We start from the raw sequence: 27,603 nt of genomic DNA, 5'->3' as shown, positions 1-27,603 counted from the left end.
TTAGAATATGTGCGAAGAAACTCTCTACCGACTATACTGTAGCGTTTTAAAATGAGTTTTGTTAATATTTACAAAATTATAGCAGGTTTAAAAGATAGTCGGTTTTGCTCGGTCTAAAACTCTCACTGCAAACCGTCTATCTCTGCGCGCGCAGACTTAGCTGTTTTGTACCGAGAATTTCGGTCTCAGCCGCGTTCGTTCGTTTTGTTCACTGAACGTAATTTAACACTTCATAATATTTAGATTATTGTTTTGTGCTCATATTTTAATTATTTGAGCTTATTCTACTTTATTGGGTCAGTTTAATTTTAGTAGAGATGTTTTAGTATAGCTTTATCGCTTTCGACTGTTTTTTTTAAAATTATGACTGTATTTAGCATTAGACTTGTTAACTGTTGAATGTTATGCTTTATTCATTACATCTTTCTATTCTCACAGTTTATTTTACTAAATCTGGTGGGTGCTGGGCTTATAGAATGATAATAGTAAAAATATAAACCTTATTGTCATATATATATATATATATATATATATATATATATATATATATATATATATATATATATATATATGTATATATATATATATATATATATATATATATATATATATATATATATTATGAATGAGACATAACACAATCACATTAATTATGACTTAATGTTTACTTATTTTACAAAATGTAACAAAAAATGTGTTTATTTTTCAAATGTATTCTTTGAACAAACGGCTGGTCTGTTGAGAGAGGCTGGTCTGTTGAGAGAGGCTGGTCTGTTGAGAGAGGCTGGTCTGTTGAGAGAGGCTGGTCTGTTGAGAGAGGCTGGTCTGTTGAGAGAGGCTGATAAGTTGAGAGGCTGGTATGTTGACAGAGGCTGGTCTGTTGACAGAGGCTGGTCTGTTGACAGAGGCTGGTCTGTTGAGAGAGGCTGGTATGTCGAAGAGAATCTGGTATGTTGAGAGAGGCTGGTATGTCGAAGTGAATCTGGTATGTTGAGAGGTTAGTCTATTGAGAGAGGCTGATCTGTTGTGAGAGGCTGGTATGTTGAGAAATGGTACTCTTTCGAGAGAGGCTGGTATAATCATAAAGACTTATCTGTTAAGAGAGGCTAGTCTGTTGAGAGAGGCTGGTCTGTTGTGAGAGGCTGGTCTGTTAAGAGAGGCTAGTCTGTTGAGAGAGGCTGGTTAGTTGAGAGAGTCTGGTCTGTTGAGAGAGGCTAATCTGTTGAGAGAGGCTGATATGTTATTTGGTAAGACTGGTGTGTTGAGAGAGGCTGGTATGTCAAAGAGAGTCTGGTATGTTGAGAGGTTGGTCTATTGAGAGAGGCTGATCTGTTGTGAGAGGCTGTCTGATGTGAGAGGGTGGTCTGATGTGAGAGGCTGATATGTTGAGAGAGACTGGTCTGTTAAGAGAGACTGGTCTGTTGAGAGATGATGATCTCTTGTGAGAGGCTGGTACGTCAAAGATAGTCTGGTAAGACTGGTGTATTGAGAGAGGTTGTTCTATTGAGAGTGGCTGATCTGTTGTGAGAGGCTGGTATGTTGAGAGATGCTGGTCTGTTGAGAGAATCTGGTGTGTTGAGATAGGCTTGTCTTTTGAAAAAATTAATAATAAAAGCATTTACTAAAGACAACTAACCATGTCGTTGAAAATGTACGCAAAACATTTTGTAACCTACCATATAAACATTTCTTAACACGTAGCTAAACCTTCAATCTAAAGCTAGTAGTGAATTAACAATAATTAAATTTATTGCACAATCTTGTGGAAATATAATTCGAATAATATTGTTTTGATTGATATTTAGATTCTAGAATGAAGATCTAGTTTCAAAGCATTGTGTTTGCCAAAAAATTGTAAACAAATCAGTTTGGTTATTGAAAATCTGGAAATAGGCTATATTAAACAAATACTATTTGTTTATAATTCTTTAAAATGATAAAATGTGATAGAATAGCTGAACATAATTTATCAAATATCCTTACCTATAAGAACTGTGACTGCTGTGCTGTAAAATGGTGTGATTGCGGCGTGCGACTGCGTTCCCGATCAAAAGTGTACTGACAAATATAGCGATATTCGTTTTGCGCCGAGATTTTTAGCGCTTGAAATAATTGGCGGTTTGTTCAAATGATTATATCTCGATAATCATTCTACAGATTTCTCTAATATTTTCAGGTATTATGGGGAATTATACTGGCTTTTGATTTATGTAAAAAAAAGAAAATCGAATTTTTTTTGAGTTAGACGGTTTGCGACCGAGACCATCGATATATAGGCCTACACTTATATATATATAATAAGTTATATGTATATATAGGCCTATATATATATATATACATATATATATATATGGCACATAAATATATATGGCTAAACGTATGTAAATCCGCGCAGGTGGGGGCATGGGCGGACTACATTCTTCGGGGGCTTGGCGCGCTGGTAAAAGTATGTTTTCTGTATAAATTCTATTTTGTTCAGGGGGTGGGGTCTGCCTACTCGAACAGATGCCTGGATGAAACTCCGTTCAAGACGAAATAAATATTTCGCCTATTAACTATAAAGTAACGACACTATCGTTTTGCTGGTTTTCCCGTTCTGCAAAAATAAACAATCGGGAAATCCCGATATTATAATAGCAAAGTATATGACGGCAAACAGCTTTCAATTTTTAATATAAACATTTTTTTTCATGTTTAGGTGTTATAAAAAGTTTAGGGCACAACAAAGCGGAATCAGGTATGTATTAGATGTAAAAATGTGAAATCATAATTTATTGCTTCGATATTTGTATCCTTTTAAGCACAGTAATGATCCCATCATACAGGCCTACATTAGTACATTAGGCTACATTTTGTACGGGTCAGCCATTTCTCAGGTAGGCGTATAAAAGCGTATTATAGTTATATTGTTAATCTGGGTAATTTAGTCCCTCCTCCCCATCACCCGGAGAAAAAAGTCTAAAGAAACACTGTTCACTACGAATAGTCTTCTGAAGGCTATACGTAGTTCTGGGAAGACCATTCACAGCCGATGTACGCTTGTGAGCTGGGTGAACAGAGAACGTCTAAAATACGAGCTTTTATCTTAGATCGAAGGGCAAGCACTCTTGCACTCTATCACTTGACCAAGCCGTACATTGCTAAAAATTAGCTTTCTTTTTTTTTTTTTTTTTTTTACAAATTTTATATTTTTAGGACAAACAATGGCAACGTACAAACCCAGCAAAGAGATCTACAAGAAACAACTGAACTCTATGCTTGAATGCTTAGAGAAACAAACAGTACAGTTACACAATCTAATCAATGCAAATATCAATAAGGTAAAAAAAGATGAAACTTAATTTATAGACTCAAATCTTTATATTATTCTTTCGAAAGTCTTTCGGAACACATTCTTTATTGAACGTAAACAAATATTAAAAGAAAACAGCATAAAATTGGCTAGTTACTTCATAGGAATTGAAAGTGAAAGTTAAGAAAACACAGCATGTTTTGCAAGTGGATCGTATTTTTAACAAGGGAAATTAGCCAACTTAGTAGGTTTTGATTGCCAAAAAAAAAAAAAAAAAAAGCTGTGGGTTGATCCTTAATAGAAGAGCCAAGGGGGATAACTCATTTTTTTAAAAAAAGTCGACTAAGCAGGTTTTGAGGGGGGGGGGGGGGGGGGCGGACTGCACCGGGTGACACCATTTAGGGGCAAAAAATAGCAAAATATATGGAGAAAAATAATAATTCCACTTAAGTAAGTGATTAATTCGAGTGTTAAATAGTGTTTTAAGAGGTGCAATTCGAAAGTTTGAGGGGTGGGTGCAAATCGAAAATTGAAAGTTTGTCCTCGGGAAGGGTCGCTACGCCTCTGGGGGGAAGGGGGGGGGGGGTGACACCATTAAGTGCCGCACCGGGTGACACCCGACCTCGCTACGCCACTGCCTTTTTCATCAACAATTTTCGGCCAGGTCGTAGACCTCAATCGAAGGACAGAAACGACCGATACACGGTAATCGAACTGATATCCAAGCCAGTTAGTCGGAGTTTGCTATTAGGAGGCACTTCCTGAGCCATAAAGAAAGAAAAAAAAATAGACCGCAGCATGATGTAGATTTAGAATGGAGAATTTTTTTAACAACACGGAAGCGAGTTACATAGACAATGGCCCTTTGCTACCAGACCAGGCTCCACTTTTCAGCTGCCAAAGCTATTGAGTTCAGAGCACGATAGCCAAACCGTTACGGGTCATCCAAAAATGACGTCACGCTCTTTTTGACGATTTTTACCTCCCCCCCCCCTTCCCATCCGTCACACATCGTCACAAAAAGCCACCCCCCCCCCCCTAAAAGAACGTCACACTTCAGCCTACAAAGCCTTCTGTTGCATTTTTCTTAAAACATCGATATTTTCCCAAAATCTTGTCTCAACTTCGTCAACATAGACTATTTTGATCAATTCCTATTACAATTTATTAAAACAGTTTTCGAGAATGCGAAATAACGGCTAAAATTAGTTTTGTAACATTGCTTTTTATAATGCAAAAATGTGACATCACACCTTCTGAACCCCCCCCCCCCCCTCCCCTCAGCACACACCGTCACAAAATAACGGACCTCCCTCCACTCCCTACGAGTGTGACGTCATTTATGGACGACCCATTATATCACATTGTTTTGTTTTCAAATTTTTAGTCAGTCAAACATATTAAATGAATTTTAACCATAAAGAATAAGTTTTATTGATTTTATTTTGTTTTATTGAACATTTTCTCCTTATTTCGTTTAAAAAAAATCTCAATATTTCTTTACTACTTTAATTATTTTATGAAAACAACATGTAACAATGCCAAAGATGTGACAGCAATTAAGGTAATTTTTCTTTAACAAACAGGTGACAGCTAGAACCAGAGAATGGATGGAACAAATCAAAGATGACATGACATTTAATGACATCGTGTCATTGATAACCTCTGCCAACACGTCTGTCCTCTATAGCACAGAGGTTATGGAAGGTAGACAAATACGTCTGGACTGAGTGTTACGTCACTGTTACTAAAATTAGAAAAAAAGTTTCGCGGGCAGCTTTTTTTAGCAGCCGCATTACTTTTTCGTTTGTTGCGCCTTTTTAATTAAATTAAAAAAAAATATCAATATGATAAATAAATTCTTCGGGATTTAGAAGCACATAGGTTAGGTTGGTCTGTCGCCCCTCATGGGACATAGGCCGCTGACAAGAGCTTTCCAGGCGTCTCTCTCCAACTGTCCCCATGTGTCTCCTATCTTCTTGGTGTCTTCTACCATAAATTAATGACGTTTGAGCGTTCGAATGCTTACCCAGAAGTCTCGGGTTCGAATCACGATCTGGACCTTGCAAGACATTTCTGAGTCCACCGATCTCTGATGGGTACCTGACCTGTGTTGGGGAAAGTAAAGGTTGTTGGGAATAGTGCTGACCATACCATTCCCCATGTTCTGAGGAAAAATACTAACTCTACTTCATCTGCGATACCGATCGTTATGTCTGAAAAGGGAAGTTTACCTAAAAAATTCTGCCGACATTTTAATAAGTAGGCTTGTGTCAACTAAGCAAATGTTTTTCATTTTGAATAAAACAACATTAAATCAACTGTATTATTTTCTTAACTGGCCCACTAGATGTTTGTGTTTTCGTTGACATTTTTAATATAACACAGGTATGAGCTCAGAACAGCAGCATCTACAAGAACAGGCAGAGCACAGCGAAGGTGAAAACTCACAAGTACAGCAACACATATACACAGCCAGCAACGGTACTGTTTAATTTCTAGGTTTAAATATCGCAAGACACATGTAAGGGCGTATTTTTATTCACTTTGCAAGATTTAGGGGTCGTTTATTAAAAAACGTTGCACTCTTACACTTCGGATGATTTAGAGGTCGTCTATTAACTAAGTCTTGATACTACATTTCGCAAAATTTAAATGTCGTCTATTAACAAAGTAGGGATCCTCGACTGCGCAATATTTAGGGGTTGTCTATTATCAAAAGTCGCGATCCTACATTTCGCAAGATTTAGGGGTCGTCTGTTAACAAAAGTTGCACTCTTCACTTGCAAGATTTAGGAGTCGTCTGTTAACTAAGTTGCGATCCTAGTTGGGACAAGAGTTTCTTCCAGGCATCTCTTCGGGGGAGTCCTACCCCCCGAAGAAAGTCTACCGCCCCCCACCCCCAGAACGAAATGGAATTTATATAGAAAACATATACTTTTACCAGTGTCCCCCCCCCCCCCCCCCGAAAATATCAAGTGCCCCCCGGAGAAAAAAGTCTGGAAGAAATACTGGATGGGACTTTGACGACATGTGACTCGGGGGAGGACGTGGGCTCATACAGTGCGACAATACTTAAAAAAAGTAATGTTGAAACTCGCTCGATTGCTAGCCCGAAGGTCTCGGGTTCGGATCTCAGTTCGGACTTATGACTTTTGGACGTCCCTGAGTGCATCCAGCTCCTATGGATACCTAACTCACGTTCGCTAGAGTAAATTCATAGTGCTGATCACACCATCCCTTCACATACCGTGATCAAGGGAGTCGTTTAAAAAAACAACGCATGACGTCGTTATCGATAATGATCAGTTAATTTGTTAATTTAAAGAAACCAAGACACGTTCGTCTGTTTCTGAGTGGTTCAGAAAGATCTAATTGTAAAAGAATTTATTTTACTTGTAATCACTAAAGATATTCATATAATTTCTTTCTTAATTTATACGAGTTATCAAAACTGCGTTTAGGTGTTAATACAAGACAGGGCTAACTCCTGAAAAGTTATTCTAGTCTTCGATAATAAACATGTCTGTTTTAAATATGATTTGTACTATCTATATATATAATTCTCTTCTGGGAGCCGTTAGAACACAAGCTGCAAGCGCCTCCTTGCAGTCCCCTCTCTTTCTCTCTATCACTATCACTACCACCCCCACCCCACCCCCACATTGTCTGGTGAGCCGTGGTCACGCTGTTTACATTTTACAATCATAGAGACGGGATTGGTGACGGCTATTAGGGGCAGATAATTTAGTTTGAAACGATTTTAAACTTAGAGGAGGTAACTAAGAGGAGGCTGCTTTCACGTGGGGGGGGGGGGGGGGGGGGAGGGGGGTTTAGTGTTTTTAAGCAAATATTTTCAGTGGCAGCATTGGTACTGTCGAATTCACAAATTATAAATTACTGAAAAGTAGAAAAAAAAACAACTAAATAGCGGCGTGTATGATACGCAGCGGGTCGGCTCGTAAAAAATAAATTAACAATTCCTTTAAAAATTGCTTACTTGAAAATATACTAATCGTAACGTGATGGCTTATATAATAAAACTACTAGTACTACCACAAAAACAACTACAACAATTACTACTACTTCTACTACTTCTACTACTACTACTACTACTACTACTTCTACTACTACTACTACTACTACTACTACTACTACTACTATTACTACTACTACTACAACTACTACTACTATTACTACTAATACTATTACTGCAACTACCACTTTTACTACTACTACTACTATTACTACTACTACTACTGCTGCTACTACTACTACTACAACTACTACTACTATTGCTACTGCTACTAATACTACTGATACTACTGATAATAATAATAATTATTGTTGTTGTTGTTATTATTATTGTCATAATTTATGATATTACTTCTATTTTTGTAGATACCAACTTTTCCCGTATACTAACACGACTCGACTCTTTGGAAACATCGGTGTCGTTACTTCAAAAACACAACAGAGAGCAAAAGTCAGTTGACGCCAACATAATTGAAAATTTGACCAAACAACAAGAAGCGTCACAGCTAAAAATAGACAAACTTTCAAAGAAACAAAAAACTTTTAATAAAAACTTTAACCGGAAAATGAGTGAGGTGGAAAATGAAATGCAGGAGATTCGTGGTACAATGGAAACTATGCAGAAAAAGTTGAACACTACGGACAGGAAACTTGAAAGCTGTATACAAGAGTGTAATGAATGTAAGAGCAATATCGGCAGAATAGATACAGAGATTAACAACCTAAAAGGCAGAGACGAGTGTATACAAGAATTGTCTGAAAAGGTAAATCACGTCAATGAAGTGAAACAATCTTTAATGCTACAGCAGAGGCGTAGCGAGGGGGGGGGGGGGTACATACGCACATACCCGGGCGCCGACCCTAGGGGGCGTCAAAATGGGTTGGAAAAACAAATTAAAATATCATTTTAGCTGCAGTTTTGCATCATAAATATAAAAATAATTAGGGGGGGTTCAAATTGATAGTTTTAAGGAGGGGGGGGGGTGCAAATTGAAAGTTGGGAGATGCAAATTGAAAGTTTGGGGGAAGGGGAGTGAAAATTGAAAATCGAAATTTATCAGCGGGCGCCGGCAAGGGTCGCTACACCTCTGTGCTACAGTTATGAATTTATAATTAGAATTTTAAATATACTTACCCACAATAAGTTTTATAAATAAAGTGTATTGTTGTAAGTTTAGTAATATTCTATTTTTCCATGTCGTGTTTCTAAGAACTATATTCCTACCAAACCTAATCAAATAAAATTGGTTCTTTAATGCAAGTGGGACCGCATTTTTCTGTATATTCAGCTTAATTTTTACATCTCCCGTTTTTAACCGTTTTGTTTTACATTTTTTATACTTACCATTTCTAAAATACAATTTTAGTTATCATATTTCAGTAGTTCCACCAAATTGTGCTATTATATAGGAAAAAAGATTATGTAAATTAATTAATTTTAAGAATGACTTAAAGTGACAAACTACATCAGTGCTCATAATTGAATTACGACTGTTTATGTAATCGTATATTTTTTAATGCCACATACGCATTGAAATTTGAATGTAAATATTTTCAACCATCAGCTACAATTATTCGTTAAACTTTTTAAAATTTACATTTTGATATATAAACAAGTAATATTGAAAATCGTGTTTTTTTTAAAAAAATAAAAATGTATGTGTTTTTTTTCTTGCTTTTATTTTTGTATGCAGCAAGTTATGCTTTGCTCGGTGATACAGCGAAAACTACTGCCTTTGGATAAACTCAACAACATTTGTAGACAGAACTTTGCGTCGAGAGAACATTACATAAACCAGGTGATTTTTTTTAAAAACAAAAAGTACTAAAGCCAAGTAGCCAAATACTTTCAGCTTAACATATTTATTAAAAAAAAATTACCTAGACATATTTAAAAAATTACCTTAATTTTTTTCCCCCCAAAAGCTTCAAAATATTAAAGAAGATATTGCTAAGCGAACATCCACGTTTCAAGAAAATGGTACGTTAAAATTTATTTACAAACTCATATATATATTAGACTGTTTTTACACTAAAAGAGATATACTTTTGTTTTTATTTTTGTAATGTGAGCGCCATTTAATTGAAAATCGCGTGTATCGTAATTATTAGAAACAGTCTTTAAAATTAGAAGAAAGCACAATAGTAAACACCAAAGTTGAACTTATTCACTCAACTATTCTAACAGGACATATTATTAACTAAAAGGATAGGAAATAATATACACTTCTTACACACGCTTAAAAAATGGAAAAAAAAATGCCCCACCCCTTCACCTTCCTCTTGAAGCTATATAATAAATTAACGGCAAAAGTTGACTTTAGCAATTATATCACGTTTTTTAATCAAGATGTATGTAGAATTACATATTAATAACTAAAAGAATAGGAAAAATATACACTTCTTACTTACGCCTGAAAAAATGAAGAAAAGCCCCCCCCCCCCCCCCCCCCCCACACTTGCCTCACTTTTCCTCTATATAATAAGAGTACAATTGCTTAGGGCAGGTAAAATTGTAAGCTGATTTTATCATTTATATCCCATTTTTAATCAAGATTTATGTGGAATTAAAATGTAAGCAGTGTGAAGCAAGAGGGGCGGGGTGGGGGGGGGGGGGGAAGGAGGGGAGTTTTTTATGATATTTTTCAGACGTATGTAATTTCCATCAACCAAATATTTTCCAGGTTCTTCAAGCTCATTTGTTGGATTCTCTGCGTCAAGAAATGTGGCAACACTATACACGAATCTCAAAGGATGTATCGTGCAGAAATATGATGACGTCAGATGCAATGCTGGCGGCCATTTTAATTCGACAACTGGAGAGTTCACAGCCCCTGCAGGTGGACTCTATGTTGCTATTTTTAGCACTCAACAGGAAGAAGCAGACGAGATCCGCATGGAGCTGATCCATACATCCGGTGCTACTGAAAACGAGGCCGGTTACATGGTGACGTCAGTAGCCGATTCACTGGAGACAACGTCTGCTGTAGTCCACATGAAAGCTGGTGACACTCTAGTGTTGAAGTACAATAATCCCAACAGCCCAGGCGATGTAATCACTCATACACATTTTTCATGTTTTAAACTGTAAAATTTGCATGTATCAACAACACGATGAATAAAACTAATGTCCTACAATGTTGACATCCCATTTAATATAATGACTGACACAAATTTTTCATGTTTTAAACTGTAAAATTTCCCTGTATCAGCAACACGATGAATAAAACTAATGTCCTACAATGTTGACATCCCATTTAATATAATGACTGACACAAATTTTCATGTTTTAAACTGTAAAATTTGCATGTATCAACAACACGATGAATAAAACTAATGTCCTACAATGTTGACATCCCAATTAATATAATGACTGACACGAATTTTTCATGTTTTAAAATGTAAAATTTGCATGAATAAAAAACACCTAGATGAATAAAAATATGTATAACAATGTTGACATCCCATTCAAATTCAATATAATCTCTTACATGAGTATTTCGTATCGAACTGTAAAATTTGCATATATCAACAACAAGATGAATAAAAATAATGTCCTACAATATTGACATCCCATTCAGTATAATCACAGACACAAGTGTTTCATGTTTTAAACGGTAAAATTAGCAGACATTGGCACAATTATAAAATATAGACACAAAAAGCTAAACTCCATTACATTCATCGATTCTAAAATCCAACACACAAATTAACATCTGTGAGTTCTAGTTCAATCTGTTCAATGGAATAAAATTTGATTACTGTTGATGTACATAAGAAATAAAAATACTACATTCTATAACATCTTGTGTGTAGGCCTATACATTTTAAACCAATTTTCCATTTTGGTTAAGATTGCATTCAACAAACACAATACTATTTAAGTATTTGAAAAGGTATCAGACTTCTACCCCCCCCAACCCCGTGCAGTCTACGGGGATTTGGGGGGGGGGAATAAGTAAGAGAGAACTTGTAAAACAACGTTGCCCTTCAGCCTATTAACTAACCTTTCTCAAAATATTATTTTAAAACAAATTAAAAAAAAAAAACAATAACCACCCCTTTTGAAAGAACAATTACTGAGCTCGATTAACATTGTGTATAATGATCACTTTTTTTTTTGCTATTAACACAAAAAGTGTTAAAATAACGGCCAAGCTTGAGTTGAAATAGTAAAGCGTGTTGTCAGATAAGTGTGGCGTCGTTTATAGACGAACCCCTCCCCCCACCCTCAACAAAATAAATGCTGCATTACATAGAACATGCACACCAGCCTTAACTCTCCCCAAACGCTAGTACATCGACCCTCAAGTTAAAGTAGAGCTCACTCAGATAAATACCTAGTGTCACATTTAGTTCTGTGAATGATATACCACTGGCATTGTGGCCTGCTGACCGCTCTCGGGCGTAGAGTTTCTTCCAGCATCTCAAAAAAGTCTACCCCCCACCCCCCCGAACGAAATGGAATTTATATAGAAAAAAGTCTGGAAGAAACACTGCTCGGGCGCTTGGTCTGTCTAGCCGGCACAAACAATACACAAGAGAAGAATTGTTGAATTAGAAACACCCCAAATAGAGAGTTTTGATCGTCCATTTTCATGGAACTATATCATTGTAATCCATAAATACTTGTAATATGTGAAGTAAGAAAGTATCCTTTTCCGATCCAGCCAGCGGTCCATTGTAATGGTATGGGTCAGTACCTATCAGAGCTGGGTGGTCTCTGTGACGTCAATCGGATTCGTTCACGTTAGCATTCTACAGTCCGACAACGTCGTCCCATATCATGTTCCGTAGTTAAATGACATTTGTTTTGATGACAATTTGGTTTAATGACAGCATCCTAAAGAGGGTGTGGTCTGGTGGTAATGGGAAAATCTAGGTGCAGGATTGTGAACATAAACTATCTGCTATCATTCAATTTTGTACATTAGCCATTACCACTTTTTAAATTAAAATTACTGTAGCACATCATTAATGAAGTCAGAACCCCCACACCCATTTACAAACATCATTACAAAAGTTTGAACCCACACCCTCATAGACTCACATCATTACAAAAGTCGGAACCACTATAGACTCACATCATTACAAAAGTCCGAACCACTATAGACTCACATCATTACAAAAGTCCAAACCACCATAGACTCACATCATTACAAAAGTCCGAACCACCATAGACTCACAACATTACAAAAGTCCAAACCACCATAGACTCACATCATTACAAAAGTCCGAACCACCATAGACTCACATCATTACAAAAGTCCAAACCACCATAGACTCACATCATTACAAAAGTCCGAACCACCATAGACTCACATCATTACAAAAGTCCGAACCACCATAGACTCACATCATTACAAAAGTCCGAACCACCATAGACTCACATCATTACAAAAGTCCGAACCCCTATTGACCCACATATAAAATGTCAGAACCCCCACACCTACTGACCAACATCATTACAAAATTCAATACCCCCAATGACCCCTTACAAGTATAACATAGTTTCTGGACGACCCCTTTCAAATTTGCATGTAACTAAACCCTTCTAACTTAGTCACCCACAAAAACGCCATGTCTGCTTACTACAAATGTACTGTACTATAGCGATGAGATTAACGAGTGACACTAATCCGTCTCAAAAGGACAGTTAACACGACGGGATTACGACCGATGACGTTGCTGTTTTGAAGAGACAGCTGATGCTGTGGTTTCAAAAAGCGCTGAGCCGCTTGTCCTGTTTATGTTGGAGAAATTATGCAGTGAGCAGGCGGAGAGTTCTGACACGTGATTACTATTTTTACACAAAGCTGTCACCTGACAAAAAGATCTTCAACCAGCCCGTTTGGAGAAATGAAAACGTATGCATTGCTAAGCGGGAGTTCTGACATGTGATTACTAATTTTACACAGGTTGGGAAAATTATACAGATACTTAGTTAAGAGGACGAGGTGGGGGTGTGTGGGTTGAAGGTGGAGGGGGGGGGGGGGGAAGTAGGGTAGTCACGAAAAAGTGACATTAAATCCAGATGTTAAAGCGACTGACGTTTTAAAGTGGGGAGGGGAGGGGTGTGTGTGGAGAATCCATATGTAAGTTTATTAAATTAATTGTATTTTTGTAACATTTGTATTAAAGTAAAATACCCCATTTGTAAGTTTTTTAAAAAGTAATTACATTTTTCAATACATGTCAAACCAAATGGTCTATAGGGCAGTTAAAGTAGAGTTTACCTGATTCGTTGACCTCGGCATGGTCAGAAATATGCTCAGTCGCTTTTACTTTCCCTAACGTTAGACAGGTACCCATAAGAGCTGGGTGGACTCAGGGACGACCTATGGACTTGAGCCAGCGATCTGAACTCGAAACTTTGGGCTTAGTAGTCGAACACTTTACCACGAATATTAACGTCGTGGTATATTATTTTTTGTGTGGAAATTTTCTAATTTCGGAAAACGTCTGTCCAAGCATTTGTCCCATTAAAGATAATGTCAACTAGGAAAATTGGCCTTCGGACAAACAGCATTTAAGCTATTATCTGTCCTTCATCCTGTTATAACCTCTGGACAAATATTATCCAACAACTAAGACAGAAATGCAACGATAGTAAAACAAATTGAGCACTCCACGAATTATACAACTATGACATCAAAGTTATTATCCCTTTGGCGCGAATGTTACCTCCATTTTATTGTCATATAGGCCATTGCTAACTACAATAAAAAAATAATTGAAAAGCCTATTTAATGCTCCCCATCACAAAAATAGGTCGCTAAAATTCTTTTCACCTTCACCGTGATAAGCAATTGAAAATTATCAATTCAAAAAGTGATGAATTTACAAAGCGATGAATTCACAAAGTGATCATTTGGATGATTCTAAGAGTTTTTGAATGTGAGTTTTTTTTCAGAATGGTGACAAGAATAGGATGATCGTGTCAAGTTTAAAGTTCCTTCAGCGCATTGATGTACTCACTCGGCTTGTCATGTGCTTACAAATTACACGTCCGTTCTATGGCATCAAGACCTTCCAAGAGCTGACAGCCAACACGTTCACTAATCAAATGGGAGAGTGGGGTGGGGTGGAGGGTGGGGGGGGGGGGTTGGTCCAGCGGGGCACACAATTTGTAGTCTCTACGTGAAATATGGCTCAAAACCGTTTTTTTTTTCGTGGTTGTTTTTCAAAGTAAAAAAAAAAAAAAAAAACAACCAATAAACAAAAAAAGAGTTTGTCAAGAGGGGTGGGTCTTTTCGAGAATGTACCGCGGTTACAAAAATAAAGAAATAAAAACTGATTATTTTGCGTTTGAAATAAATTTTACATTTGAAAATAATGAAATAGTTATTAAAAATCTATTCTAATTTTAAAACCATCCGGTTTATAAACGTAGCTAAAATATAATTTATTTTTTAATATCTGAATACCAATTAAACTTTATTATTAAAAACTAAAATTGTAATTTGTTTATAATAATGAAATGTTACGTAGAAAAAAAATTCATAAAAAACGTTTTAATAACAAGCTTTTATGTAATGATGCACTAAAAAGTAGAAAATAAATTATAGACTACTATTTAAATAACTATAAAGAAAAGCGTGGGTCACTTTAGTATCTATTGGATACCTTTACTAATGTTAAGGAAGACACCCACGCTTTTCTTTATAGTTATTTAAATAGTAGTCTATAATTTATTTTCTACTTTTTAGTGCATCATTACATAAAAGCTTGTTATTAAAACGTTTTTTATGAATTTTTTTTTCAGTACTTTACATGTTTTATCTACAATAGAGTTACATGACTAAAAACCATTGCGCGCCTACTGAATATCACGTTCAGTAGGCGCGCAATGGTTTTTGAACGCAGCCATTACGTGGTCGTGATGGCGCAGCTATTGATGACGCGTGTGGTGTGGTTGGCTAGACATGCCTACTAATTCGGTCCAAATTTTAATTAATTCATAAAAAATCAATTAGGCATCCAATTAAGTCAAATTTAGTTTCAGATTGCATTGTCTTCATGTCTTGACCCACGTGCCAACTGTGAATCGTATCGGTCAAGTAGAACTGTCCGAATTTTCACTCCTGCGTTTCCGTCTAGACTGACGACAGACTGTCGACTGACGACTTACGACAGAGGAAGTGAGTTAAATAAAAGCTTGTAAAAACATAATTTAATTTATAAGTAAAAATAACAACATTTAATAGTTGAAGAAAATCGTATTTTTCATCTTCTTTTTTTTTGTGCTTTAAAAGCTTATAATGATTTAATTTTAATTTCTTTTTAAGTTAAAAAATGTGTTTATAAAATCTTCAAAACTTAGTTTTTTAAACAGGAAATTTTAATTGATTTTAAAAAATAATAATTTATTCAATATATTTTACTGTCAAAGCATTATAATTTGATTTTTATCTACATCTTAAATTTTTAAGAATCTGTTCTGTAAAAAATTAAAGAGGTTTCGTTCGTAAGTTTCAGCCCATAACGGTCAAAAACCATGACAACGAGTTAAGTTAATAATAAATATTGTAAAATAAAAAAATAAATCCAAACGCTTATAATAACCATATTTTTTTCTCACTAAAAATAGAAAAAATTAAATTAAAACAAGTATATTTAAATATAAAAAATCTAATATTATTTAAAGACTTTTCAAGCATTGTCTCGATGTTAAGTAAAAAAAAATTGGAGCCAGTAGGAACACCCTTTAATAGAAATAGACTACAAACAATTAAAGATTGTATATATATACAATATATATATATATATATATATATATATATATATATATATGTGTGTGTGTGTGTGTGTGTGTGTGTGTGTGTGTGTGTGTTTGTGTGTGTGTGATTGTGTTAAGCAGCTCAACAGAAAAATCAAGTTAAACTTGAGCTTGTAAACAGGACTGAGTGATCACGATATTCCAAACACACCCATGCTAGATTTACTGCTCACATAAGAGTATAGGCGTAGCAGTTTTGAGAACCGCCAATAATTAGCTGCTATGTTAATCTAAATCCATGAGATGTTGATCCCTGTGGCATGTATCTGGTGTATAAATAAGGGGATGATTCAGAGTTATAAAACACTGTTGGGAGGTTAATACGAAGTTAGAGCACTTTAAGACTGCAAGGCTAGTCATTTCGTTTGCAGTTTTTACTCACATCTTTACACCAAAGTCCCAAACGGGATTTCAGTCTAGAGCATATACTTTGTAAGATATTCTGTCCGTGTGATAATGTGTTAATAAGATTTATAATAAATTTGTAAGGTAAAGATGAAAATTCAGAAAAAAATATGATAAAGTTTTGGACTACTAGTTTATATTCTATAAAATAAACACATGAATGTAAATTGAAAATGTTACGTTTTAAACAACTAGAAGTTAATTAGAATTAAGAACGGAGAAAAAGGCATAGTTTACTGTGAGTTTACTAGTACCACCTTTCTACTTAGTGAATCGGTATTTCTTTGTATAATTCTGATTTTAAAAAGTAGATCAAAATCCGTTTTTAGACCTAAAGATCCGTAGGGCACATGAAATAGAGTTCATACTTGAATTAAGAACGAAGAAGAAGGCATAGAGTAAGAAGGGATTCCGTCCAACTTAATGAAGTATTCCGTGGCAACTTGTTATGCGCCACTGAGGCCATTGACTCCGATTTCAGCCTGCTTTACTTTTTTGATTAGTTTCCATGGCCTTTGTCCAACCAATAACAAATAACAAGGCAGCAGTTTTTTTATACGTTGGATAGATAGCTGTTCCCAGCTATCGAGCCTCATCTGCCCGGAAAAAACTGTACCAAGCTTGCTGACGTTTATTTTTATCTTTACAGCAACATGTCTTCTATTTATGCCCTTGTACTCATCCTCCCGACCCTGACCTACGCCGGGGTGGTAGAGAATGCGAAACACATGTTCCAGAAAATGGACGCAGACGGTGACGGAGAGCTGACGAGGAAAGAGTTTTTCGATTACGTGAAGGTGAGAACTTCTTTTTTTTATTTTCTCTTATACGGGAAAAAGTGAGAGCAAGTATAGTGGAAGTATTGTAATCGTGCAATTAATAAAATCTCGACGTTTTACACCTCCCCGAGTCGGAAAACGTAATTTTGCAATATTGTCCGTATCTCTCTGTGTGTGTGTGTGTGTGTGTGTCTGTGAACACGATAACTTGAGTACCTTTACAGCTAGCTTTATGAAGTTCCATATATAAGTATTATATCAAATGTGTAGTTCTGTATCAATTTTTCAGCGATTTCCGGTAACCGGAAATGGAAGATTTTTCAAAATCATATAACTTGAGTACTGTTTCAGATAGACGATATTTCACATATAAATAAAAGATCTAATTCTCTGCCTTCTGTGAAATTCTGAGTAATTTCCGTTTACCGGAAGTAGTACAACGCTATTTCCGACTTCTCAAAAAAAAAAAAAACGCATATGAATTTATGAAGTACTATTACTTCTCACTATTATACAACCAATGTTTGCTGTTCACGTGGTGTGCAATTCTTTTTTTCATCGAGATTCTATTTAAAAATTTTAAGTAATTAAAAATTGATTAAAAATCATGTCTATATCGAAAGTTGCCACCCCCTTAGTGTTATATAATAAAATTCCAGAAAATTCTCAACCTCACCACTGGGTCCGCCAAACTACTGATTATAAATGTACGATCGTAAAACACACAATATATTTTAGTTGAAATCAAACAGTCAATTCGACAATCATTTTTTATTTACACATTATAACATCACTAACAAATACCTTTTTTTAGTACATAAAATATTAAACCATAACCACTATTCAATCTATAATAATAGTTTCGCTGTCTGTCAAGAACGCTCTGTCTGACAAGAACGCTCTAGAGAAAACACAAGCAAAATAAAAACATGCACAGTAATTCGAAAAACGAAATATGACGTCGACACATTTAGCGTAGAGTAGAACATAATCTCAAACCAGAGAGTGCACACAGTAATATGACGTCATTGATTATCGCGTAAACATTGAAAAAAAGGAAATGTTGTCTAATCTAAATGGTTTGCGTGAAGAGTTTCTTGCATACAATTCTTCGGGTAGGGGCGAAGCCCCACCCCCCGCGTAAGAACGTCTGAGCCCCCCCCCCTCCCCAACTCAAAAGAAATTTCTTCATCGATACTCTATAATAAAATTACCGCCTAATTAATGTGTCTAATCTAAAAAGTGGTTTTCTTGCAATGGGACGGTAGACATGTTTTTTTTTGGGGGGGGGGGGGGGGGGGGGGTGGAGGGGTGGGGGGGGGGGGGGGGGTGTGGGGGGGGTGGAGGGGTGGGGGGGGGGGGTGTGTGTGTGTGTGGGGGGGGGGGTGGTGTGTGGGGGTGGGGGGGGTGGTGTGTGGGGGGGTGGGTTGGTTTCAGTGTTTCTTTCAGACTTTTTCCTCCCCGGAGAGGGGTGGGGGTACTTGAAATTTTCGGGGGCGGGGGTATAATTTTCTGGGAGGGGGCGGACACTGGAAAAAGTATATAATTATATTTCGTTGAATGGGACGGTAGACATGTTTTTTTTGGGGGTGGGGGTGGTGGAGGGGTGGGGGGGGGGGGTGGTGGTGTGTGTGGGGGGGTGGGGGTGGTGTGTGTGGGGGGGGGGTGGGGGTGGTGTGTGGGGGGGTGGTGGGGGGTGGTGTGTGGGGGGTGGGTTGGTTTCAGTGTTTCTTTCAGACTTTTTCCTCCCCGGAGAGGGGTGGGGGGTACTTGAAATTTTCGGGGGCGGGGGTAGAATTTTCTGGGAGGGGGCGGACACTGGAAAAAGTATATAATTATATTTCGTTGAATGGGACGGTAGACATGATTTTTTTGGGAGTGGGGGGTGGGGGGTGGGAGGTGGGGGGTGGCGGGGGGGGGGGGGTGGTGGGGGGGGGGTGGGGGGTGGTGTGTGGGGGGGGGTGGGGGGTGGTGTGGGGGGGGGGTGGCGGGTGGTGTGTGGGGGGTGGGGGTGGGGGTGGTGTGTGTGGGGGTGGGTGGTGTGTGGAGGTGTGTGTGTGGGGGTGGGGGGGGTGGGGTGGGGTGGTTTCCTCATCGATACTCTATAATAAAATTACCACCTAATTAATGTGTCTAATCTAAAAAGTGGTTTTCTCGCAATTTCTTTAATGCAATTCTTCGCGTAGTGGCTAAGCGCGACACCAGTGTTTCTTTCAGACTTTTTCCTCCCCGGAGAGGGGCAGGGGGTACTTGAGGTTTTCGGGGGCGGGGGTAGAATTTTCGGGAAGGGGGCGGACACTGGAAAAAGTATATAATTATATTTCGTTGAATGGGACGGTAGACATGTTTTTTTGGGGGGTGGGGGTGGGTGGGTGGGAATGGGTGGGGGGAGGTGTGTGGGGGGTGGGGTGGTGGTGGTGGGGGTGGGTGGTGTGTGGGGGGTGGAGGTGTGTGTGGGGGTGGGGGGTGGGGGGTGGGGGGTGGTGTGTGTGGGGTGGGGGGGTGGGGGTGTGTGGGGGGGGGGTGGGATGGTTTTAGTTAAGAGAAAAGAGACAGCACTATCAGCCTAGCGCCCGTTGTACCCTTCCTCAACGGGCCATTTATCTAGTCTATAATAATAGTTTCGCTGTCTGTCAAGAACGCTCTGTCTGACAAGAACGCTCTAGAGAAAACACAAGCAAAATAAAAACATGCACAGTAATTCGAAAAACGAAATATGACGTCGACACATTTAGCGTAGAGTAGAACATAATCTCAAACCAGAGAGTGCACACAGTAAAATGACGTCATTGATTATCGCGTAAACATTGAAAAAAAGGAAATGTTGTCTAATCTAAATGGTTTGCGTGAAGAGTTTCTTGCATACAATTCTTCGGGTAGGGGCGAAGCCCCACCCCCCGCGTAAGAACGTCTGAGCCCCCCCCCCCCCCCTCCCCAACTCAAAAGAAATTTCCTCATCGATACTCTATAATAAAATTACAGCCTAATTAATGTGTCTAATCTAAAAAGTGGTTTTCTTGCAATGGGAAGGTAGACATGTTTTTTTTTTTGGGGGGGTTGGGGGGGGGGAGGGGTGGAGGGGTGGGGGGGGGTGGTGTGTGGGGGGGTGGGGGGTGGTGTGTGGGGGGGTGGGTTGGTTTCAGTGTTTCTTTCAGACTTTTTCCTCCCCGGAGAGGGGTGGGGGTACTTGAAATTTTCGGGGGCGGGGGTAGAATATTCTGGGAGGGGGCGGACACTGGAAAAAGTATATAATTATATTTCGTTGAATGGGACGGTAGACATGTTTTTTTTGGGGGGGGGGGGGGGGTGGGGGGTGGGGGGGGGGCGGTGTGTGGAGGGGGTGGTGTGTGGGGGTGAGGGGTTGGGGTGGGGGTGGTGTGTGGTGGGGGGTGGTGTGTGGGGGTGGGGGGTGGGGTGGGGGTGGTGTGTGGGGGGTGGGTTGGTTTTAGTTTAGAGAAAAGAGACAGCACTATCAGCCTAGCGCCCGTTGTACCCTTCCTCAACGGGCCATTTATCTAGTCCTAATTTATAAAAGGCCATGTGCGCTCTTCTCTCTCTCTCTCTCTTTCTCTGTCCGCAAAAATTTTTCGCCGGACATCACGTCAGAATCGGCAGCGATATATCGAGAACTTTTTACGGACTTTTGTTGAAAATAATATGTTAGATGTTTTAAATGTATAACCACAATTTTACTTAAAGAAGAAAAATAAAAATTAAAGGCGTATTCGAATGTAGAGAAACAGTATTATTTAAGCAACCGGAAAAGCATTAATACATGTGAAAAAGAACGCATAAAACTGTGACGTCGCTATTGCTTATACATTAACTAATGACGTCATCTGCTGTGTTTTGAATAAAAAGAAATGAACTATTTCATTCAAATTTGATTTAGATCTACGTACACTATGAAATGTATACAATACAGTTTTTCCGGCCTAAACTCATAAAATTTATTTTATTTATTTGGATTCTAGATCTAGAGATTCTAGATCTAGACTAAATCTAAATCTACGCAATAACTAGATCTATAATCTAGACGTAGACGCTAAGATCTAGATTTAGACTCTAACTTCTCTAAAATCTATTCCAAAAATAAATTTCTATATTAGGACTAAACTATTTCAAGACTTATTTATTTTATACAAAATCTTTGTTATGAACTGGCTAATTTGGGATAAAAAAATAATTTGAAAGAATAGGCATATTCGTGTAAGTTAAGATTTTAAAATACGTGTTTCATTCTCCGTATTTTATAAGGTGCCTAAATAGCGGAGATGTTAGTGTACATTAAACCACGCAGGTGGTGCGGGTTCGAGACACAGCAAGTCAACTTGGTTAATGTATTCTTTTTTATTATGCTCGGGCTAAACTTAAAAAAAAATTCTTTTAGGAATCTAGATCTAGATCTAGATTCTAGATTGTCGGGTGTCCGATAGGGCACTTCCCGGCGCCGCAGGCGCTTCAAATTTGGCATGATCTTGCCTTGGTGCGACAGAACACGGGGGCCGGTTGGCCGAAAAGTCTACGATGTGGGGGTCAAAACTGACCTCGACTGACCGGTACCTTATATGAGCTATAAATCGAAAAAAAATGTCCACGGAGGAACCTCTTCATAACTCTTGAGGTCGTAGACCGACCTTCGGGCGAATTAATTAAGCATTCAAATTCTCAATGTTTTCGAAAGCCTAAGCGAAGCTGGGCAGCATGCCTAGTTTTGAAAAGATACGCCTAAAACAAAGTCACTATTCAAAGCAATTCGCAACACTGTGACTAAAACACTACCTCTATTGAATCGCATAAGATTATCAATAAAACATAACTTCTAATCATTAGCAAAAAACTTAGAATTATAAAACAACCATTGTTTAATTGCACAAAATTAAGAATATTACAAAACCTCTAACAAACATAACTTCTAATCAATAGCACAAAACTTAGAATTATAAAACAATCATTGTTTAATTGCACACAAATAAGAATATAACAATACCTCTAACAAACTACACTAACTTCTACTAAAACACAACACAACCTGCACAAAACTAAATCCGTGTTGACGTGAATTATGTGAATGAGAACGTACATAGGCATGATGTAAATCATGTATAGCCTACTGTAAAAATACTACAGTGAAAAATGTGTGACGTCTGTGTATATTTGATCGTGTACTCATTGTTGGACTTGTAGCCGACTTAATTGAGTTGATGTTCGCGTTATGATGTGCAAGGTTTATAATTGTACGGCTGAATGTACGCAGGAATGGGTATAAAAAGTGCATCAAACATTGTCATGACATGCTTTTACGTACTAATGCACTCAAGCGTTATAACATTTAACCTAAAACCTAAAACTTTTACCTCTAACCCAAAGCCAAAACCTCTAACCTAAAACATTACCTCTAACTTGAAACCTAAAACTTTTACCTCTAACCCAAAGCCAAAACCTCTAACCTAAAACATTACCTCTAACTTGAAACCTAAAACTTTTACCTCTAACCCAAAGCCAAATCCTCTAACCTAAAACATTACCTCTAACTTGAAACCTAAAACTTTTACCTCTAACCCAAAGCCAAAAACTCTAACCTAAAACTCTAACCTCTACTCTATAACCAAAACTTCTAACCCAAAGCCAAAACCTCTATCCTAAAACATTACCTCTAACTTAAAGCTATAACCTAAACATCTAACCATAACCTCTACCCTATAAACATAATCTTTAACCTAAAACCATAACTACTAACTAAAGCCATAGCATCTACTATATAACCATAACCCCTAACCCAAATTTATAACCTTTAACCTACTTCATAACCTAAGGCGAAAGCTTCTAACCTCTAACCATAACCTATTCCTTTATAAACATAACCAAAGCCATAACCTCTAACCTACTCCATAACCTCTAACCTACTCCATAACCTCTAACCTACTCCATAACCTCTAACCTACTCCATAACCTCTAACCTACTCCATAACCTCTAACCTACTCCATAACTACTAACCTACTCCATAACCTCTAACCTACTCCATAACCTCTAACCTACTCCATAACTACTAACCTACTCCATAACCTCTAACCTACTCCATAACCTCTAACCTCTAACCCCTAACCAACTCCTTAACATTTAACCTACTCCAAAACCTTTAACCTGCTCCATAGCCTCTATCCTAAAGTCATAACGTGTAACATCTAGTCATATCCCCTACCCTATATGTATAACCGTAGCCTCTACCCTATAACCATAACCGCTAACCTAAAGCTGCAACCTTTAATAAAAAAAACCATAACGCCTAACCTATAGCCATAACTTCTAGCCTAAATACCTAGCCTCTAACCTATAGCCATAACCTTTAACCTAAACACGTAGCTTCTAACCTATAGCCTTAACCTATAACCTAAATACGTATCCTCTAACCTATAGCCTTAACCTTTAACCTAAATACGTATCCTCCAACCTACAGCCATAACCCCTAACGTAAAAACATAACCTCTATCCAATAACCACAACCATTACCAGATAACTATGACCTTTCACCTAACCTCTGACCCCCTTCCCTAGAACTTCGACGAGAACCACGACCTCGGGCTCTCCCTGCAGGAACAGAAGAACTTCATCGGCTCGCTGTCCCCGGACCTGGTCCAGTACGTGGAGGCCTGGTTCCCCATCGGCGACACGAACCACGACGGCAAGTTTGACCAGTCCGAGATGGACAAGTCCTTCGCCGTCCTCGACTACAACAAGGACGGCGTGGACACGGAGTCGGAATTTGTCAGGTGGGCGGAGATTTCAGTTTTTTTTTTTCACCTGTGTTGATTCCAGCGAGGCATTATTTCCTAGGGCAATGCAACCCCTCTCCCACAGGGCAAGTCCGATGCCCCCTCCCCCGCCCCAGATATAAAATTGGAAAAACATTATTTGGAATATATATTCTTTAACCATTTTCCGACCACATCGGAAATTATAAGACCACCCTTTTCATCTAGTAGTATCAAAGGCACTCACCGGACAAAAATGTCTGAAAAAAAGCCTACATTCATTCAGAGAGATTGACATTTTAAAACTTTGCTAATATGTCTAATCTAAACTTAGTTCACATTCCTTACCTTCAACCCTAAATTTAAACCTTAAAATTATCACATATATTAAGCCAGTTTTTAATTCATGCTCATGCTTTCGACTCACTTTGTCACAGAAAGCTATTCAAAAAGAACGGCACACATTTTCGCCCCTTTCAAAAACAACCATAATTCTAGGGTAAATTATGGTGCATTTAAACATATTATTCTTTTAAAATAAAATACAAAATATAAAATACTTTACACTTAATTATTGCTCTTTCTACTCGCCTACTTAACATGTAAAAATAAAACGTGTCAGATCACCTCCCCCCTTTCTTTCTCAGTTTTCGGCATCACTTATAGAAGACCCTATCCCATCTGTTTCCATTATTCAGTGGTTATTCCAGACTTTTTCCACCAGGGAATAGAGGGGGGGGGGGGGGCATTATCCGTGGGGGGGGGGGGGGGGGGAGAGACACTGGTAAAAGTATATGTTTTCAATATAAATTCCATGTCCTGGAGGGGGGTGGGCGTAAACTTTCTTCGGAGGGGTGGGGCAGAGCCCCCCGAAGAGATGTCTGGAAGAAACTCTGGTACCGTTGATTGCACTAAAATCAGCCATATGCTAATACCACAACCCTAATACTGGACAATACGCAAACTGCAGTCTAATTTGGGCACTTATCTACATTTGGGCACTTATCTAAATGTGGGCACTTAACTAAATTTGGGCACTTATCTAAATTACAAATAGCATTAACACCAACCTTTGTCCCAAAACCATGAACTAATATAATTTTGTACTAAACTCTAAAAGTACTAGAAAAATAATACTAGTCTATGTAAAAAAAAAAAAACCTAAACATTTGACAATTATACACCATTTATGTGTCCTGGTTTATATGCAGAAAGAACTTTAAGGATACTTTTATTTTTATTGTAAAGCAAAAAAAAAACAATAATTATACTTTAAAATATATGTATCATTTTTCTAAAACATTTGATACGTATTTTCTTGCTGAGTCATAAATTGCTAATTTATGCTTGATGAGTAATACATTGTATACTTTATTTGACGTTTATATATATTTTTTTTTACTTGCAGGTATGTGGTTGAGGTAGTAGTGCCCGCATAAGTGCATCATGCCCTCCGTGCAGAGCATGGTTGTTGGACAGACCTATTGACCAGATGTTTATCACGATGATTCCAATAAAATAATTAATATTCAAAGAAACACGATTACACTTTCTTAAAATAGATAGCAATTGTATTTTAGTGTGTTTGATGTAAAATAGCATGTAATTTTTTTATACACTTTGGTATTTTTTTTTTGGTTCTTTAGTGGTACTACTTGAACTCCTGTGATATTTAATATTACCGTTTTGTCTTAATTAGTTTGCTTTTTTTAAAAAAAACGACACATTAAAACTATGCTTCTTGTGTCTATAATACAATACAGAATGCTTAAAAATAAAACTGTCTCCGGCTTGAAGTTCTTATTTTAATTAATTGTTGTCCTTAAAGTGCACGGTTTACCTATTCTTATCATATGTAATCAGAATACCCAATCTTTTCTTATGTGTACAATCTTCAAACAACAATATGTTTGAGCAAAACCGAACAAAAACAAAAATGAATAAATCATAACAGAAAAAGTAAGCTGAAAAAATGAACACAACTTAACGAAAGCGAAACAAAACAGGACTATTCATTACATTGTTGCACTTTAATATATTCTACGCATTCGATTTGCATGTTATGCACTTTATTGAATGTAGGTTATGTCGGCTGATTATGACTAAACTCATTTGCTTTGTGGCGTTTATGCATATAATAAAACATTATCTTTAATAAAAGAGTATCACTTCAAATTCATAAGCCACAATGTATCTCGAACGTACACGAACGCAGAAGCATGTGATTGGACGATTGTTTCATTGGATGAATGTTGTTTCAGAGAAGAAAAAAAAAGACATCGACGTACTACATGAAAATGTAAAATTCTTCAGGGTTCGAAAGATTTTGAGGGCTCGACTGGCGTTAAAATATTAACACGGGATATCAGTGTGATAGTATTCTTCAATACTAAATGTACGCTTTTTGTTTGATTGACATACGTGGTACTCAAATGTAAACAATGTCGGCACTACATTTATTTTTCTGATCAGTTGCACTTAACTATGACTAAAACATAACCACATAACGTCCGATCAACTGCCTTAACTAAGCCTAATAAAATAACTCTTAATCATTTGCACCTAAGGGGTGCTAACCTCTAATACATTACACTTAATTAATACTAAAACGTAACCATATTGCTACCCAGACGCAGTGGCGTAGCGAGGTCGGGTGTCACCCGGTGCGGCACTTAATGGTGTCACCCCCCCCTGAGGCGTTGCGACCCTTCCCGGGGACAAACTTTCAAGTTTTCGATTTGCACCCCCCCCTCAAACTTTCGATTTTGCACCCCACCCCCGTCAAGTTTTTCTCTATATATTTTGCTATTTTTTGCCTTGGTGTCACCCCCCTAAATGGTGTCACCCAGTGCGGTCCGCACCCCCCGCCCCCCCCCTCGCTACGCCCTTATTCAGACGCCCCAGGGTGTGATGTTAGAAAACCATGAGTGTTCGTTGATCACACCCAGCAACGGTGCAGTGAAAACCACTCGTCGACCGCCCAAGTGTGAGTTCATCACCTTTTACTCTTGCTAGACACTGGCTACATTCTCGAAAGAGAGGAAGGTGACACCCTTAATTTAGCCGAATCATCATTTTTGGTAACATCTTGTATCTCTAATGTTGCGTGCTCTTTAAAACCCTGATGGGAGAGCCGCGGGTGTTCTGGGGTATTCGACTGCCGGGGCGCCGGATGACGTTTATAGTCAGGTTATAACTGATTCATGTAGTACCCCTGAACACCTGTGAAGGGAGTTCCATCAGTGGATCAAATATTTTTAGGCAGCCAAAGTGGAAATTAGGGCGCCTAATGGAACACCGCATCCACAATATGTGTAGACATCTGAAACGATTCGAGAGTTTAGGAAAGAAATACGTACAAAGGGAAATAACTAAATGAATGTTTTCCATTTAAAAAACATCTAAACTTGGTTACCTCCCATATAAGTTTCAATAATGTTTGTGTCTTGATATTAGGTGAAATATAGGTCTGAACAAATAAACTAAAGTGAAGTAATTTTTTTTATTGATTTTTCAGATGAAATTATAATTTTAGTGAAGGATTACCAATTTATGTTAAA

The 27,603-nt window shown here is 37.9% G+C and overlaps 2 protein-coding genes across 2 annotated transcripts; both read left to right on the top strand.

The window, feature by feature from the left end:
• The first annotated feature begins 2,851 nt into the window (after window positions 1-2,851).
• Window positions 2,852-10,996, top strand: LOC131951064 (uncharacterized). Its single transcript, XM_059313330.1, has 8 exons — window positions 2,852-2,876; window positions 3,196-3,320; window positions 4,879-4,999; window positions 5,681-5,776; window positions 7,694-8,091; window positions 9,022-9,126; window positions 9,254-9,308; window positions 10,012-10,996. Exons 2-8 carry the CDS (start codon window positions 3,204-3,206, stop codon window positions 10,416-10,418), a joined length of 1,299 nt encoding a protein of 432 aa, XP_059169313.1. The 5' UTR covers window positions 2,852-2,876; window positions 3,196-3,203; the 3' UTR covers window positions 10,419-10,996.
• Window positions 10,997-16,424: 5,428 nt separating this feature from the next.
• Window positions 16,425-26,132, top strand: LOC131951054 (uncharacterized). Its single transcript, XM_059313322.1, has 4 exons — window positions 16,425-16,538; window positions 17,161-17,308; window positions 23,847-24,061; window positions 25,452-26,132. Exons 2-4 carry the CDS (start codon window positions 17,165-17,167, stop codon window positions 25,480-25,482), a joined length of 390 nt encoding a protein of 129 aa, XP_059169305.1. The 5' UTR covers window positions 16,425-16,538; window positions 17,161-17,164; the 3' UTR covers window positions 25,483-26,132.
• The last annotated feature ends 1,471 nt before the right edge of the window (window positions 26,133-27,603 follow it).

This window comes from Physella acuta, unplaced genomic scaffold, assembly GCF_028476545.2.
Source record: "Physella acuta isolate Inbredline_101_S28 unplaced genomic scaffold, ASM2847654v3 ptg000795l, whole genome shotgun sequence".
NCBI lineage: Eukaryota > Metazoa > Mollusca > Gastropoda > Physidae > Physella > Physella acuta.
This window is presented reverse-complemented; position numbering and strand designations above follow the sequence as displayed.